Source organism: Cavia porcellus, unplaced genomic scaffold, assembly GCF_034190915.1.
Source record: "Cavia porcellus strain 051 isolate PalLab524CR breed Dunkin Hartley unplaced genomic scaffold, mCavPor4.1 scaffold_11, whole genome shotgun sequence".
Taxonomy (NCBI): Eukaryota; Metazoa; Chordata; class Mammalia; order Rodentia; family Caviidae; genus Cavia; species Cavia porcellus.
Genome location: NW_026947494.1, coordinates 83,777,773 through 83,793,268, shown reverse-complemented (window position 1 = coordinate 83,793,268; position 15,496 = coordinate 83,777,773). Strand labels below are relative to the sequence as shown.

General features: G+C 51.5%; 1 protein-coding gene across 20 annotated transcripts in view; it reads right to left on the bottom strand.

Moving 5' to 3' along the window:
* Positions 1–746: 746 nt before the first annotated feature.
* Mical3 (microtubule associated monooxygenase, calponin and LIM domain containing 3) overlaps positions 747–15,496 on the bottom strand; it is a 184,691-nt gene continuing 169,941 nt past the window's right edge. For 15 of the 20 annotated variants that reach the window (XM_063258627.1, XM_063258633.1, XM_063258634.1 and 12 more), the window contains 4 exons: positions 6,922–6,987; positions 3,995–4,094; positions 3,811–3,884; positions 747–3,727 (listed from right to left, as the gene is read on the bottom strand). In XM_063258627.1, coding sequence (XP_063114697.1) covers positions 3,543–3,727; positions 3,811–3,884; positions 3,995–4,094; positions 6,922–6,987 — 425 coding nt within the window. In that variant the 3' untranslated portion in view covers positions 747–3,542. Of the gene's footprint in view, positions 3,728–3,810; positions 3,885–3,994; positions 4,095–6,921; positions 6,988–7,070; positions 7,561–15,496 lie in introns of those variants that run through there. The other 5 variants (XM_063258632.1, XM_063258635.1, XM_063258637.1 and 2 more) reach the window with 2 other exon arrangements.

Below are 15,496 nucleotides of genomic sequence, written 5' to 3'. Positions count from 1 at the left end.
TTTGTCCCCTTCTCTAGTTTCACATGCCCACACTGGTCCTGGTCAGGAGTCCTTCTTTCCAGAACAGCTGTAACACAAGAAGCAGGCCCAGCTCTGGGCCACAGCAGGGACTCCAGCTGGCTCCAGGCTTCCTTATTTTTTGAAGTCCAAGGTCTGCGATGCTCCTGATGCGAGCCTGAGAGGTCAGTGTGCCATGCTGGGCGAGTCCCGGGAGGTTCCTGGGAAGTGGCCTACAGCAAAGGGAAAAGAGCTGGGCAGGATCCTTCCCTTTTCCCTTGGTGAGGCCTCCCTACTCATGAAGGGTGGTATCAGTGCTCTCCAGGGCCCTATGCACTGAAAAACTCAGGGACACCGAGCCATCTAAACAGCCTTGGCCTAGAGGCTGCAGGCTCAAGCCACTGGGCTCTCTGGCCAGCTGGAAGGGAGGGGTCCAGGACCTCAGGATGGTTGCAGTTTGTTGAATCTCTGTGTCAAAGACGTGTTTCCCAGAGGCCACATACAGGGGCTCGGCTCCAAAGGGCAACTTCTTACCAAGTAGGAGCCTCAGGCAGCTTCTCAAATGATAGCAGATGGTGGCTGAGGGGATAACTTGGGAAATTGAGGGAAAAAAGCACAAACTAAAAACAAAAACAAAAAAACCTTTTTTCAAATCACCTTGTATACATACACACACGTTAGACCTATTGCTTCTGTGGACACGGCTCACTACCAGGTACAGAAAAATGACTGAAGAAATACACTCTGAATTTCTTTTAAAAATTTTATTGTGCATAAAACGTATCATTATCCTTTGTGGGTCAGAAGTCCAGATGATATCACTTTTTTTTTTTCCTCAGAGTTGGGATGGAACCCAGAGCCTCGCACATGCTAAGCACACACTCTATCACTGAGCTTTGCTACCAGGCCCTAAACTTTTTATCAAACTCTCCTTTCACTGCTGGTCAAAATCAGCTTGCGGAGGCAGCTGGGGACAAAGGCCAAAGATAGCGATTGAGCAGGGTTAGAATCTCATGTGGAGCTGCTGGTTGGCCTCAGGCTGGGGCATGGAAACGGCTTCTGTCTGTCCCTAACAGGTGCCACTGCACTCAGCCTTGTGTTTAGGGTCACTCCAATGGACTCTGCTTCCCTGCCTTCAGGGCAAAGCTTACTTCTTGGGCAGAAAAGCTGGCAGGAGCTGCACGCTTTTCCAGAGATGGAAAACACTTCATGCAGCAAGCCCCCAGGGCACGAAATCGTAGTGGTTACAAACTGCGAGCTTTAGAAAGTGCTGAGAACTGATGCCCTAACACTGCTGGGGGACCTCTGGCTGGCTGGTGGATTCGAGAGGCCTCTCAGCATTCTTTGGCCCCCTTGAAAGTGACTGCAGGCAGCAGTGTGTGCTTTGGAAAGCTGAGTGGTATCAAGGCTGACAAGGACCGGGCAGCAGCAGGAGGCTCTGTGAGGCCACGTGAGGCACAGCCCTAAGGCTGTGGTCACTCTCAAAACTGCTTTCTTGTTCTGGAGTTAGTGGAACAAAGGGGATGGAGGCAACTCTGCAGGGTTTGAAGACTGGGGATGGAGGAAGGGAAAAGGCCACACAGGCAACGAAGGTCCTGTCTCCAGTGGATGTTTACTGGGAAATGGGGTTTGAAGATGGGATGAGAACACTCTCCTTCCTGCCTTTAGGAAAAAAGAATAAATATGGAGACTGCCTCACTGGAAAACAGGACACGAGGAAGTCAGAGCTGCGATGGCTGCAGTGGCACATCTAGGTTCCCAAGGACAGACGGCAGCTTCTAGACAGAGTGCAGAAAAGACAGGTTCTTTGCTCCTTTGTAGTCAGACGTATGTTCACGTTGAGGCACAGTGTGGTTCCACAGGAAGTCCAAGGCCAGCATGGCCCCCTGTCCCATCCCACCAGGAGTGGCCTCAGTGCCTTCTCCTGGATGGGCCTGGCACTGACCCCCTGGGCTGACGGTGTGCTGATTCTTGTGACAGGCAAGCACTTACCACCCAGTTTTCTCAGTCAGTGGCTTGAATGGGCTGTGCACAGCTCGCTTGTCTCTGGCTGAACTATGAGAATGAACAATTTGGCATGTGGAGCTGTTACACGGTGCTGATTAGCCCTTGCTGCCTCAGGAGATCCTAGTATGCAAAGGAAGAGAGGGCTGGAGTAGCCCGTTTGCCTGGAGCAGCCTAAATCCCAATGCCTGTGCTCCAGTTTGGCTGGCCCGTAGGCCAGTCCCACCCTACATGGTCTCGCCAGCCCAAGGGGGTTTATGCCCAAGCTTTAACACACCTGCAAAGCGAGGGGACACTCTGGCACCAAAACCAATAGAAATATCCCTATGGAGAGGGATCTCTGCCTCTTAGCTTCCCGCAGTGGTGCTGAGATGCATCTTCGACAGACAAATGAGGGCAGGCTGGTGGGTGGGTAGGGTAGGTGACAGTTACTAGAGGGGACAGAAAAGCTGTGAACAAGGGTCCAGAGGGTCTCGAGCTCCTCCCTGATGCCAACCAGGTCAGTAACACTACCAAGAAGCTAATAAATAGATGCATGTAACAAGCATTCAGTCTCGAATCAGACAGGGTGCAGGATGTCTCAGAGGCCTCTCTGTCACTCCTACACGCAGGTGCCAGGTGATCAGTGTCTCTAGGAAGGATATAAAAATGACGTTGCTTCTTTTCAAGTATTAAAAAAATAAGTTAATTGACAAAAAGGGTCCGAAGTGGCTGAGCATCTTGCCAAGTTGTCAGCTTCTTTTCAATGTGCAAATGCAGGAAGAACCCGCAGGCAGAAGATAAGTAGCCTCCTGCCCACGGGCAGTGCTGAACAAAGACATGCCTGCCTGTCAGCAGGAGGCCTGTGCTGTAGGCCCCCACAGCCCTCCAAGTCAGCACTTTCCAGTGTCAGAATGCTTGTGAACTGAAAGCAGAACGCAGCAATCCACAGGCCTCAGGCTGCGGCCAGTGAGAGCAGAGGTCTGCAGCTTTGGCCTCTGAGGGCCGATGTTCGATGTTCGGTAGGGGCTGGGGATGACCGCTCCTGCATCCTCCTAACTTGCATAATGAATGCGGAGTCTGCCACCCCTCAGCTTCCCCTGCGATGCTAGCTTGCGCACTGGCCTGGCCGGCCGGCCCTCCTGTACGTCTCTATGACTTGCTTTTGCGTGGTGTCTTTTCCTTTCTTTGGTGGTGCTTCAGGAAGTGTGAAGACAACGGCTGCACTGCTCCGCAGAGTATTCTCCGTGGCTGTGGTGACTTTGAAGAGAGGGAGCAGTCTCCTTCCTTACCAAACATGCCAGCAAAAGGAAGGTGCACCAGGCAGCACCCTTAGGATGGTGCAGTTTCCTCCTCTCATGCACAAATTCCTGGTGGGCCTCTTTCCAGGAGGCGGCGTCTCCTCAGGTCATCACTGTAGCTGGGCTTTCCCACAGCACAGGAGAACATGACCCTGAATGTGGGCTCCCAGGTAGTGCCAATCTCCTCGGATGCTGGCTCCAGGGGCTTGGGAGAGGCTGGCAGGCGGACGCCAACACACAGGCCAGTGTACCTGCAGGAGCTTAGGACCAGTTCAGGCTGAAGCCCTTTGACAGCATGGCGGCTTCCAGGTCCTTGTCCTCCTCTTTTTCCCGAAGCCGCTGCTCCTCCAGCAGGGCAACGAGGGAGTCTCTCTGCTCTACCACCTCCAACATCTCATTCAGGATCTTCTTCTCCTCTGACAGCTCCCCCTCCGTCTTTAGGTGATCTGCAAGAGCAGCCAAGGGCATCAGGTGGGCAGTCTAGGAGGTGGCAGTGCACCCTGGCCTCTGGGTGGGGTGCTGGGCTTACCTTCCACGGCCATGCGCTCTCGCAGCTCCTGCTGCAGTCGGCTCTGCCGGTCCTCCAGCTCCAGCTCCCGGGCACTGAGACAGGAGGGAGACGGTGACAATGACTCCAGCACCTCATCAAATCCGGGATGGAGCAGGCCTAGGACTGCTATTCCCCCTCTAGAGCCAGCCCCGCAGATACTCACAAAATCATCAGCTCTGACTCGTAGCGCACCATAGCATTTTTCTCTTGCACCAGCTTGAACCACTCCTGCATCAGCTTGGGGTCATCCTTCTTGCCCATGCCTGCCAAGAGAGACTGAGTATCAGGCTGCAGGAACCAGCTCTGCCTACCCTGGCCCAGAGGGATCATCACACTGGGGCAAATGTGCAAAGAGCGCCGAGCAAGATGCTGCGGGAACACTCTCAAGCCAGGTCCAAGGTTTGCCTACCACCTTCGGGAGAGGGCAGAGAAGACAGCCCCTGCACTGTGCCTCCCCGGGATCTAACGGGGCATATGCCTGCTAGCTGCCCTGCCCCACCCCCTCCCCACAGTAACCCTGGCCGGTGGTAACCGTTCTTCCTCTCAGCTTGCTGATACCTTCCCGCTCAGCGGCTCTCCTACAGTATGTTTTAAACTGCTTTGCTGCCAGCATCCCCACCTACATTTTTAGTATCTATCTGGCTCTTGCTATGTACCAGTCTAATGAATGAGTAGGGCACACGTAAACTGAAAAACAATTTTTTTTTTCAGTGCTGCAGGTCAAAACCAGGGCCTCTTGCGTGTGAGACACTAGGCAAGTGTTCTGCCCCTGGGCTGTAGACCCAGCCATAACACTTTATTCCTTTAAGTTACACCCATTTAACCCAGTTCTTTCTCTGGGGGCTCTACTATTAACAGTTCATCACTGCTTTAAATCCTCACCAGGAGACACCATTTTTTTTCCCCATTGTGGTACTAGGGATTGGACCCATGGGTGCTCTGCCACTGAACATCCCCAAATCCATTTTATGTTTAGACAGGGTCTCCCTAAAAGTTGCCCAGGCTGGGCTTAATTAAACTTGTGATCCTCCTGCTTCAGTCTCTCTACAGCTAGGATTACAGACATGTGCTGGCAGGAAGATGTCATTTCTTAACATGTTGCCGGCTGTGTTTCCTGAGGAACAAGCTAACGGGCCCTGTGTGGCAGGTGCAGGGCATGCTGGGTAGCTATCAGCTTTCTCACCGGCAGACTCTGGCAGAGGAAGTGACTGTGCCCTGCTCAGTGCTCAGTTGCTGTTCTAATCCTAGCAGCAGTGCTGGGACCTCCTGCTGTCTGCAGCTGCCCTGACCTAACACATGTTTGGGCCCTGAGTTTCCACTACCAGTGGCTGGATCTTGCTTAACCGTTGCAGGAGGATGAAGAACTCTGCAAGGAATAAACCAAGGAGGAGCTAAAACTCCTTTTTCCTTGGAGCATGAGGATGCTTATGGCAAATATGTGGTCCTGGCTTCAAGACAGACTGTCAGTGGCCCTTTAGTATTTTTTGATTACAAATTGTTTTGATAGGGCCTCACTATGTAATTCATATTGGCTTTGAATTTGCTATGTGGCCCAGAATGGCCTTGAACTCGAAATGATCCTCCTGGCTCAGCCTCCTGTGTGCTGGGATTATAGGCACGTGCTACCACACCCGGTTACAAACTGTTTGAAAGTCTCATGAAAGCTAAGGATTTCTCCTAGCAAAACGCTTCTCTGTACATATCACATTTATTTATTTATGGTATTGGGATGGAACTTAGGGTTCTGTGCATCTTAGCTAAGTGCTGACCACTGGCCACACCCCCAGTCCGACTATTGTTTTACAAAGAATTTTGGGGTGTTTATCATAAACTTTCCAAAGCCAAGCCACAGGACTCAGGTTAAGAGGTGATGGGCTGGGACATATCTCCAAGTCCCTTCTATTTCCTAAGGGGCCTGGGGACAGGTGGTCACCTTGGTGGCTGTCCCTTACTCTTGCTTGTGCCTGGCCACCTGACCTTGCACACCAGTGCTCCTGCGGCACTGTCTGCCCAGTGTGTGAGGCCAGCGTTGGTGAGGTTTTTAGTCAGTGGCCACATTCTGGAGAGGCAGAAACGTGTAGTGTCCACACAAGCAAGGGTTAGTATCTGCACATGCAGCTCTGCTCTGAGGGGTGCCCTGCCCATGTCCTACTCTTGAAGATGGAGCCTGCTGTCAGCCTGTCCCGTGGAGCGCTGCCTGTGCGTCTGGGGCCTGAGCTCTCCTCACCCACTCCAATAGATAGACTTGGGTCCTGGCTCAGTTCCACGCATTCCTCCCAGCGTCTCTGCACAGTGTGCCCACGTGGCCATGAGGATGGGACCCGAGGCATGCAAGCTGCTCGGCGCGTCTCGCCCTCCTCCTGCCCACCGCCCAGGTGTGAAGACGGAGACCCCCACCGGGGACATCTGAACACTGCTCATGAGCCATGGCGGTGCTTGGTCACAGCGATGAGCAGGGGATGTGGTGGGTGGGTGAAGTCAGTGTCAGAGCCATGGGGAGCAGAGGAGGAGGTTAGCGAGGGTTAGTCATGGCCACACTCCCCTGCCCCTTTCCACATGCCTTGTCAAAGACAGTCTTATCACCATGACAGACTTCAAATCAGACAAACTTAAAACAAAACAAAACACACTCAGCAAGACACAAGGTAGAGAAGTTTGCTTTTGGTGGTTGTGTTGGTAAAGAACTCGGGGCACTCTTGTAGACCAGTCTTTGTAAGGACAGTATTCCTTGACTTTGTCAGTACAAATTGCTGCCCTGCGGGAGGTCGTTCCCCTGTGTCCCCAGCCCTCTGCCTGGTGGACTTGAGGCATAGGGCCCCAGCTGTGAGTACAGGCAGCATCGCAGGGCCGTCTGCAGCCTCCTGATGCCGGGCCTGGAGGCCTCGGCTGCCCTCTGTACCCAGTGCCCCTGAGATAGTCAAAGGGATACTGTGCCTTTTAAGAAACCCGCCACATACTCGGAACATTCTGGAAAGGGCTGTCACGTGTCAGAGAAGGAAGGAGTAACAATTGGGCTTTGGCTCCCTGCGGGACTACCGTGGCCACGACCCCACCGAGGTGGTGAGGATGCGGGGGACGAGGTTACGTTACCTTCCTGGACACAGCAAGGGCAGAAGGAGAGAGGTCTACGCCGTGGAGTCCCGCCACTGGGCTCAACTTCAAAAAGGACCAAACAAGGCAGAGGAGAGGAAGAGATGGAGAAAGACAAACAAAGAAGAGAAAAAAGAGGAGGAGGAGGATTTTGGATGTGGAGAGGGACAGGGAGAGGTGAAATAAAAACAAGCAGAGGACAAAAAGCAGAAAAGGTAAGAAAGAAACACAGGAGGAAAAGAAAAAAATACAGGGAATGGAGGAGCAGAAACAGGGGAAACAAAGTCTACAAATGAATTAAGTCCTTTTTTCAGCATGGGAACTGAACAAAAGCAGACCCTGCTAAGGGCAGCGGTCGCAGCGTGGCATGTGGCATAACGGACGTGGTTCCTCCGAAGACTCATGCGTTCCCTTCACACCTCAGTGGCTTGTAGCCAAGTGGGGACGCACCTCCCTCCTCGCCCTTACCGGGTGGTGACCCCGTGGGTATTAGCGTGCTGCAGACTCGGCTGTTGGGCTTCCTCCTCAGAGACACCCACAGTCCCCAGGTAGGCCTGCCTACCTTGTGCAACAGACTGTACTATGTGGCCAACGCTGCTTCTAGGTGTGCAGGTGATCATCTGAGGTCACCAACCAAACCTAAGTGAAACATTCTAAGATGTCATCACAGACACCTGTGCTGGAGGTTAAGCTGTCTGTGGATGAGTCTGGAGGCCAGGAGGGGCTGCCGCCCTCAGATTCTGGGTCTTCGGAGGCAGCATCCTCGTCTAGAGATGGGTCACAGGGCTCTGATGTGTGCAGCGCTTTGAATTCTGCCCCAGGGCTGCTTGGGGGGAAACGCATACACACCGAGGTGATTCCACCAGTCAGTGCTACCATCCCTCCCATGTGACAGCCACCTCCTTCTCTCCTGGCCCTTCCATCTCACAGAGGGATCCTTTCTTCCTCACAGCAGGGGGATGCTATCACACTGTGGACTGCAGGACCAAGCGGAGGTGAGCTGACAGGACATGCCAACAACTCACAGTAGCGACGCTGGTAAAAGTGGGGACGGGACAACCGAGAGGAGACAGCGTGCAGAGAGACATCTCTGGACCCTGGGGGGACCTGACGGCCACTCGAGGAAGAGGGAGAAGAGCCGAGCAAGGGACCATCACAGAACCAAGGAGCACACACAGTGGAGCCAAGGGGACAACAGGCCTCGGCGGCCACACAGCCATCGCGGAATGGGTGGCTCCGGAGAAAGTGGGGTTGGGTCAGCAGGAGGCTGGACAGACAAGGATGGAGAGGCTGCTCTGCTCTGCAGGGGAAGAAGCACCCGAGCCACATCTTCTTGTAAGCCCCTCCTTGTTCCGTGCAGCACTCTGTGCACGGTGAATCTGATCCCAGGTAGAACTTCAAAACGAGGGCCACTACATGCGTGTGACATGCTAATCATACCCAGTGTTCTCAGTGGACACGACTATGACTGATGCCTGCGGACAGCAGAGAGCGGCTTCTTTCCTCAAAAATTCACTTGCCTTCCAGCTGACCTACCTTTAGTCTTTTTGGTGTCAAAATGTAGAATCTGTTTTGAGGCTCAAAGTACCTGGACCCTACACGCAATGCCAACAGACAACCTCTGCCACTTTGTGAGACTGATGTTACACATGATACTCATCAGCAGGGACAGCGCCGAGATACACAACAAGTCTACACCCAAAACTAAGCAGGTGCCCGTGTGGGCTGCACGTGCTTCCCACTGGCGAACATCACAAAATGCAGCCTTCCTTTCCTTTCCTGTAGACCGTGGTCCTTGAATACCTTCCTGATATACAGTACGCTGTCATCTGACATGATATGGAGAAATTAGGAAACAAAATTAGAAAAAGTAGCGATCAGGTAAAGCAAATAGTAAAAAAAAAGAAAGAAAAGGGAAAAAAAAGGGCATTATCCTAACAGCAAACAAAAGGAAGCATGTGACAGGCGGAAGGGGTGACAGCTAGATGCCACAGGGCTTGTATTGTCTTCACTGGGCTCCAAGACTTCCATAATAGACGTGTACTACTTCTGTGATCAGAAAGAGCCCCCAGAAACAGAAGGCAGAGGCGACCGTGCGGAGTTCCACACCAGCACTGTATCTGAAATGAGCATGTGAGCCAGGCCCTGGGGCTGAGCCTTGGATGTAACTTCACTGCCTTTTATGGAGATGTGAAAAATAGGTGATCTGGTCCACTGGTCCTAAGAGCAAAATGCCGTTAAGCTTCTGGGAAAAGAAATTTAAAGTTAAGGGTGACCGGTTCCTGGGTCTTTCTAACGGCCCCTTGTTTATCACTTCTCAGAACGTTTCTGCAGTCTCGGGGCTTGGCTCCTGCCTCTATGCTCCCCCAGAACTCGGTCTTGGTGGCAGGTTCTTTATTACCTCTCTCTCTGGGCCCTGCCTGCCTTCCACTCTCTCAGCTCACTGGGTCCACTCCACACCTTGCCCATCAGCTAAGCCTCTTCCCCTAGCAGGACTGCATCCTTCTGAAGTGGGACCAGTACTGGCCACTCACTGCAGCAGCTCCCTTAACATCTGGGGACAGTGATGTATGTCACTCAATCTCGAAAAGCAGCAGAGTATCACACTGAAGCACTGTGTGCTTCGTCATCTTCCAGTGTGGAGCAGAAACACAGACCAGGTCTTCTTCCTGGTCCAGGGAGGCTGTCTGCACAGGCGTCGCCTCCCTGTTTTTCAATGAGGGATTGAGCTCAAAGAAGGGAAACTTCGTAAAGCCTGAACGAACCTCCCAACCTTCCTTTCCTACAACGAACTAAGAGTTTGCCTTCTCTAGAAGCCCACATGGGCGCTAACCTGAGTTATCTGGAGAAGGATCCAACCAGAATGCAGGACCAGGAAGGGAGGTACAGATAGGACAGAGGGAGCGCAGGAGCTGAATCTGGGTCTTGCCACCTAAACTGAGGCTGCTCTTCACATACCCTTCTTGCCTGGGACCGCCTGGACACCTTACTCTCGAGGGCCAGCGTCTCTCACCTGGAGCTGCCCTGGGACCCAGACTGTGGTGGAATGGCCGGCGGGGAGAGAAGACAGGGAATCCTAGGGCAGGCAAGTTCCCTTCTCTCGCTTGCTCTTTCTTTTTTTTTTTTTTTAAATTTTTTTTTTGTCTTTTTCGTTTTTATCGGTACCAGGGATCGAACTCATGACTCCCTGCTTGCAAGGCAGGCGCTTATGCCACTGAGCTAAATCCCCAGCCCCTCGCTTGCTCTTTCTTGCCTGTTGCCCTCCCTCCTCTCTTTTCTCTCTCTCTTTCTTGTACCAGGTATTGAACTCATGACCTTGGGCACCTTTTCTTTTCTTTTCTTTTCCTTCCCTTCCCTCTCTCTCTCCCCTGCTTTCTTCCTCTGTTTCTTTGAGACAGGGTCTTGCTATGTAGCCCAGGTTGGCCTCGAACTCATGGCAGTCCTCTGGCTTCAGCCTCCTGAGCTTTTTCTTTTATCACTGGGATGGAACTTAGCACATTAGGACAAGCACTGCAACACTGAGCTAGTCCTCAGCCCTTACTTGTACTTTTCTGTATTTTTACCTTCCCCTGCACTTCCTCATAAAGGAAGATTCCAAGAGACTTCATTCCCATGCACTGCAGCCTCCACCTTCATCCTATCAACAAATGAGCAAACAAGCAACCAAATCAACCCTCAAGATAGCGAGACTGGGTGTTCATCTGAAATGTTCACAGGAAACTTCCCCTGAGGCTGCGAGGCAGAGAAAGGTTAGCACCTTCCTGACCAGAACTAAAGTCTGTGAGACCTAGGGAGTGTGTGCACTGTGAGGGACTCGGCCGGAGGCCCTGCCTTTTTGCTTCAGCCATCTTGGTAACACCGCTGGGTGGTAACATCAGAAACAGCTATGAACACCTCAGAAGGATCACGGGTTTATTTTACTGACAAGAGTAGAGACCATTCAAATACAAGAGGGCAGAAAAAAAAAAAAAAAAAAAAAGAGAGTAGAGACCAGCGATTTCCCGAAGATAAGAAACGTTTATGGAGTATCTCTGGTACACCAGGCACTCTGCTAGCCACCCATCAGCCCCATTTTTTCTGAAGAGTCAAAGCAGGAAAATATTTTATGCTTGAAAGCAAAAGATGAGGACAGCTATAGAAGGAAAGCAAGTTGACAGATGAGACTCCGGGATTCCTAGACCAAAGGGACCACCAGGCAGAAGGCACCCGGGCACCCGTCCCACCCCTGTATCTAACCTCCCAGCTCCCCTTTGTTGGACAAAGAAGCCATTGTGACAGGGTCAAAGTGAAAGGACTCTCGAGGTGTGCCAGGGGACATCTTGACCCCAGAAGATCCAGTCTGGAGTGTGGAGCTTCCCTGACATGCTGGCTAAGTCCCGGAGGGCCACTAGCCGCATACTGTCCACAAAGACATTCTGAGGGAGATGGGGCTTCCAACAGCTGAGCCATCAGTCACAACTGCACTTGCACATGTGGAGAGTTCCAAGTTATCAGCCTGCAAACATTATAGAACACCATCCTTTTTGAAGTCAGAAACCACCACACATCAAGTCTTTTTTTAAAGACAGGCTCTTGCTATATAGCTGGCCCTGCACTATGTCAGCCCAGAAAGGCCTCGAACTCATCGCCATCATCTTGCTTCAGCCTCTCAAATGCTGGAATTGCCTGGCGAGTCTTCCTTTTTAACATACTGAACATATTCTAAGCTTTCATACTGTCCTCCACCTGCCAAGACTTGTTTTCGGTTCTGACTTCTCTGTGGTCTCTGAACATGCCTAAGGTGTCAGCGACAGGAAGGAGGCACATGTGCTATGCAGCTGTACACTTCCCAGCTGCGTGATCTCTAAGCCAGCCCTGTGTGGCCGTCAGCTTGCCTGGAGTGGGCTCCGAATGCCACTGTGTATATTGTTAAGTGAGTCAGCACAGAGGAATGACTTTTTACGGAATTCTTATTACAGACACTGCAGAGATTGGTTTACCTTTTCCTCTGAGACACCGGGGCCTTCTCAGTCACCACCATGATAAGATGTGGGAGAATTCCTATCTTTTTTCCCAGTGCTGGGAATGGAACCTGTGGACTTGCACATGCTAGCCAAGTGCTTTACCGTGGAGCTATACTTTCAGCCTGGCAGGATTCCCTGTTAGTTTGGATATGAGAAAAAGGGCTCTCATTGACTTTTTTTTGAGCCAAGGTGTCACTATGTAGTTCAGGCTACCTTGAACTTGCAGTGATCTTCCTGCCTCATCCTCTCAAGTGCTGGGATTACAGGCATGGGCCACTGTGGCCAGCTGTGCTGACTTTTGTTTTGTCTGGGGTAGTAGTCTAACATAAAAGTTAACTCGCAAAATCTCTATCAACTACAATTATATTCAATTATTTTTACTCTCAACTCAGGAAGCCTATTTATTTTGTCAGTACCAAGGTCATGCCCTGGTGAGGCAGCCAGGTTGAGACCAAATTCAAAACCCAACAGCAGAAACAGACACAACAGCCCAGGCATGTTTGCAGTGCTGCAGAGCTATGAGAAACACTGTGACAAGACAGGCTATGGCCCAGCAGACCCAGTCTACGCACAGGTGACAGGGGTGGGGAGGTGCCCTGTACTACAGAAGCTCAGTGTAGAATCAGTCTCTAGACTGCACATGGAGGCAAAGGCAAAAACGAAAAAACCAGAAAATGCACAGAAGATCCGAGTCAACACACACACACACACACACACACACACACACACACACACACACACAGAGGAATGCTGGGGATTGCTTCAAAGTTCTTAAGCAAAGACGGAGAAGGCTAACCTTCAGCCTGAGCAGACAAGCAGAAATCTACCAACATCAGCAGGGCGTGGTGGCGCCCGCCTGTAACCCCAGCACTCGGGAGGTGGAGCAGGAGGCTTCTGTGACTTCTAGGCCAGCCTGGGCTACAAAGTGAGTCAAGGTCAGCCTGGACTATGCAGTGAAATCCTGTCTCAAAAAACCAAAACTAAAACCAAAACAAACAGACAGAAAAATATCTATCAACATCAAATGCAGGGAAGCAGGACAGAAGATACTGCTCAGCGGCATGGTGCCTCCCTGGCAAGTGCGAAGTCATGAGTTTGATTCCCCATACGCAAAAAAACCAAAAACACCCCCCTCCCCGCAAAATGACCACAAGGACGCAAACAGACTGGGCAGACAGCTGCTGAGAAGCCGGCAAGGGCAGGCCTAGGATGGCTGCCCTGTGCCTCCCAGCCAACTCCTGGGTGCAATCAAAGAGCATTTTCCAGTCCTCCCCAAAATGTCTAAATCCTAATTTCCCTTTCAGACACACAAAATCCAGAGGAAAGGACCCATAAAACTGTCCACTAGGTGTGCATATTTTTAATCTAAGCTTTTCAGAAGAGATCATCTCCCTGTACTTGTGCAACAGACTGAGGTGGGCCTGGCTGTAGAAGAGGGAAAGGCAGTGTCTACCTGGGACCTTTCTCTCTGGCCCATTATGTGTCCTCTAAATAAGTCTGTTTCCAATCACAAGGCCCAGTTATTCAAGGAAGTGGTATCTTTATTCTTTAAACTCTGGCTTAAGAGGACTTTTTTGGGGGTGTGGGTTCAGAACTCAGGGCCCCACATATGCTAAGTGTGCTCTACCACAGAGCCATGCTCTGGTGCCCTGTGACTAGGTCACCCACACACCTGAGTGAAGCCTAGAGTGGGGAAAAGAGCGCTGGGCCAGGGTCCGGGTCTGCAGTCCTCTGAGCAGGACAGGGAAGCCCCAATATTTTGAGTGCCGCTTGGAGCTCTGTTACTCACAGGAGAAATAAGAGTGGTGCTGTAGCCAGAAATGGTGTTTCTATGTGACGTTTTGGGGAGCAGCTAGGTTCTACATTTCAGGCAGGAAGGTACTTTCCCTCCTCAAATAATGAACATTACTGAGTCTCTGAAAAGGAAACACAGGCCGACTCTCAACAGGGATCTGCCTGGCATCCCCATCTTCCTCCTGTGGCCTGCTGACCCCTGCCCTCTGCCTGGAGGACCCAAACAGCTCCCTCTGGAAAGGACTGTTTCTGTCATGCTTTATCAGCAGGGCAGCCACAGCTGCCGCCTCTACGCGGAGCAGAACCCACAGGAAGAATCACTAGTAGATGCGCATCCGAGTGGCTGACACAGGGGGAGTACCGGGGGCTGAGGGGCAGCAGCAGGGGCTGGGAAGCGGGTGATGGTGGGTACTTTATAATTTGGAAGACACGCGGAGTTTCTTTCCTATTTACCTCATTTTTACCCTGGAACCTACTGGCATTCCCAAGCCAAAGGGTTGGACACTGATGCCCAGTGCCAGGGAAGTGAAAACGTTTTCCTGCTGAGCAGTGGGGTGAAGAACACAGACGAGACACATGTGGACAACAGCCAGTGTGGGAGTTGGGGACCAGCCAGTACAGGGAAGAGGAAGTGAGTTTTGATAGCTCCCTCTGCCGAGGTTCTAAATATAAAGATACCTTTGCACAGACTGAAATTAACTTAGAGATGACATTCAGGGTCCCCGGGGAACATTAGGGAGGGCAGAGGGAGTCAGGCATTAGACAGGAATAGGGTTGGTTACCGGGGGCAAGCACGAGCCCTTTTTCAGAGTCAATGGCCTTGAGGGTGGAAGTCTCTCAGGAGCTCTGGGGACAGAGAAGTATCCTGTGGAGGGTGCAGGTCCTTGGTAGTGTGGGATCAGGACACACAGAACACAGTAACCCACCCATCCAAAGAGCCTAGGGTCCTTTGGCTGAGAAATACAAGTACTCTAAGGATACAGCACTGACCTAGAGTAGGAATCAGAATGATTGCTTTGGTAGTTTTTTGGGGCGAGGGTGGGGGTGCTGGAGATGAACTCAGAACTTTGCATGGACTAAAAAAGCTACATCCCCAGCTCTGGTTTTGATTTTTAAATGTGACTCAAAAGAATAGGGTTAGGGTAAAAAAAAAAAAAAAAAAAGTGAAAGAATTATCTTCATCAGTTCTGCTTGCAGAAGACCATTTTAAACATGGAGCCTTCGAGAAAGGAACAGGTGAGTTTGCTTGATCTGGGATAGGGAGCCCCTTGCATCAGCTGCTTGGCATTCCTCTTGCTGCATGGCAGCTTTTCAGAGGAAAATTGTCCAGGGTCTAGAGACCAGACACATGGGCAGATCACTCTGCCAGGCCAATACAAATGCTCACTTGATTCTGGAAGGTGGCAACACACATGGAATTCCTTTCAGCTGTTGGTTCTTCTGCTTTAAAGGGCAGCAGAATCCACTGGGAAGTGTGTTCAAACAAATACCCAGGTCTCACTGGCACAGGTTCTGATTCGGCAGGTCTGGGGCAAGGGAGAATATGCCTCAGGTACTGCGGCTGCTGCTGGTCTAGAGGCCACACTTTGAGAACTACCTTGGACTTCTGGCTTCCGTGAAAAGAAATACAAACTAAGTCCCAAGACATGGCAAAGAGGAGGGATGCTGGTATAGGGACCTCTGAAGCTAAACCTTTTGAGCACCCTGGGATCTCTAAAGGGAAAATGTGATCACCTTTATTGGAATGGTCCAGGTGGAGTTCTCTGTATTTGCTTCTT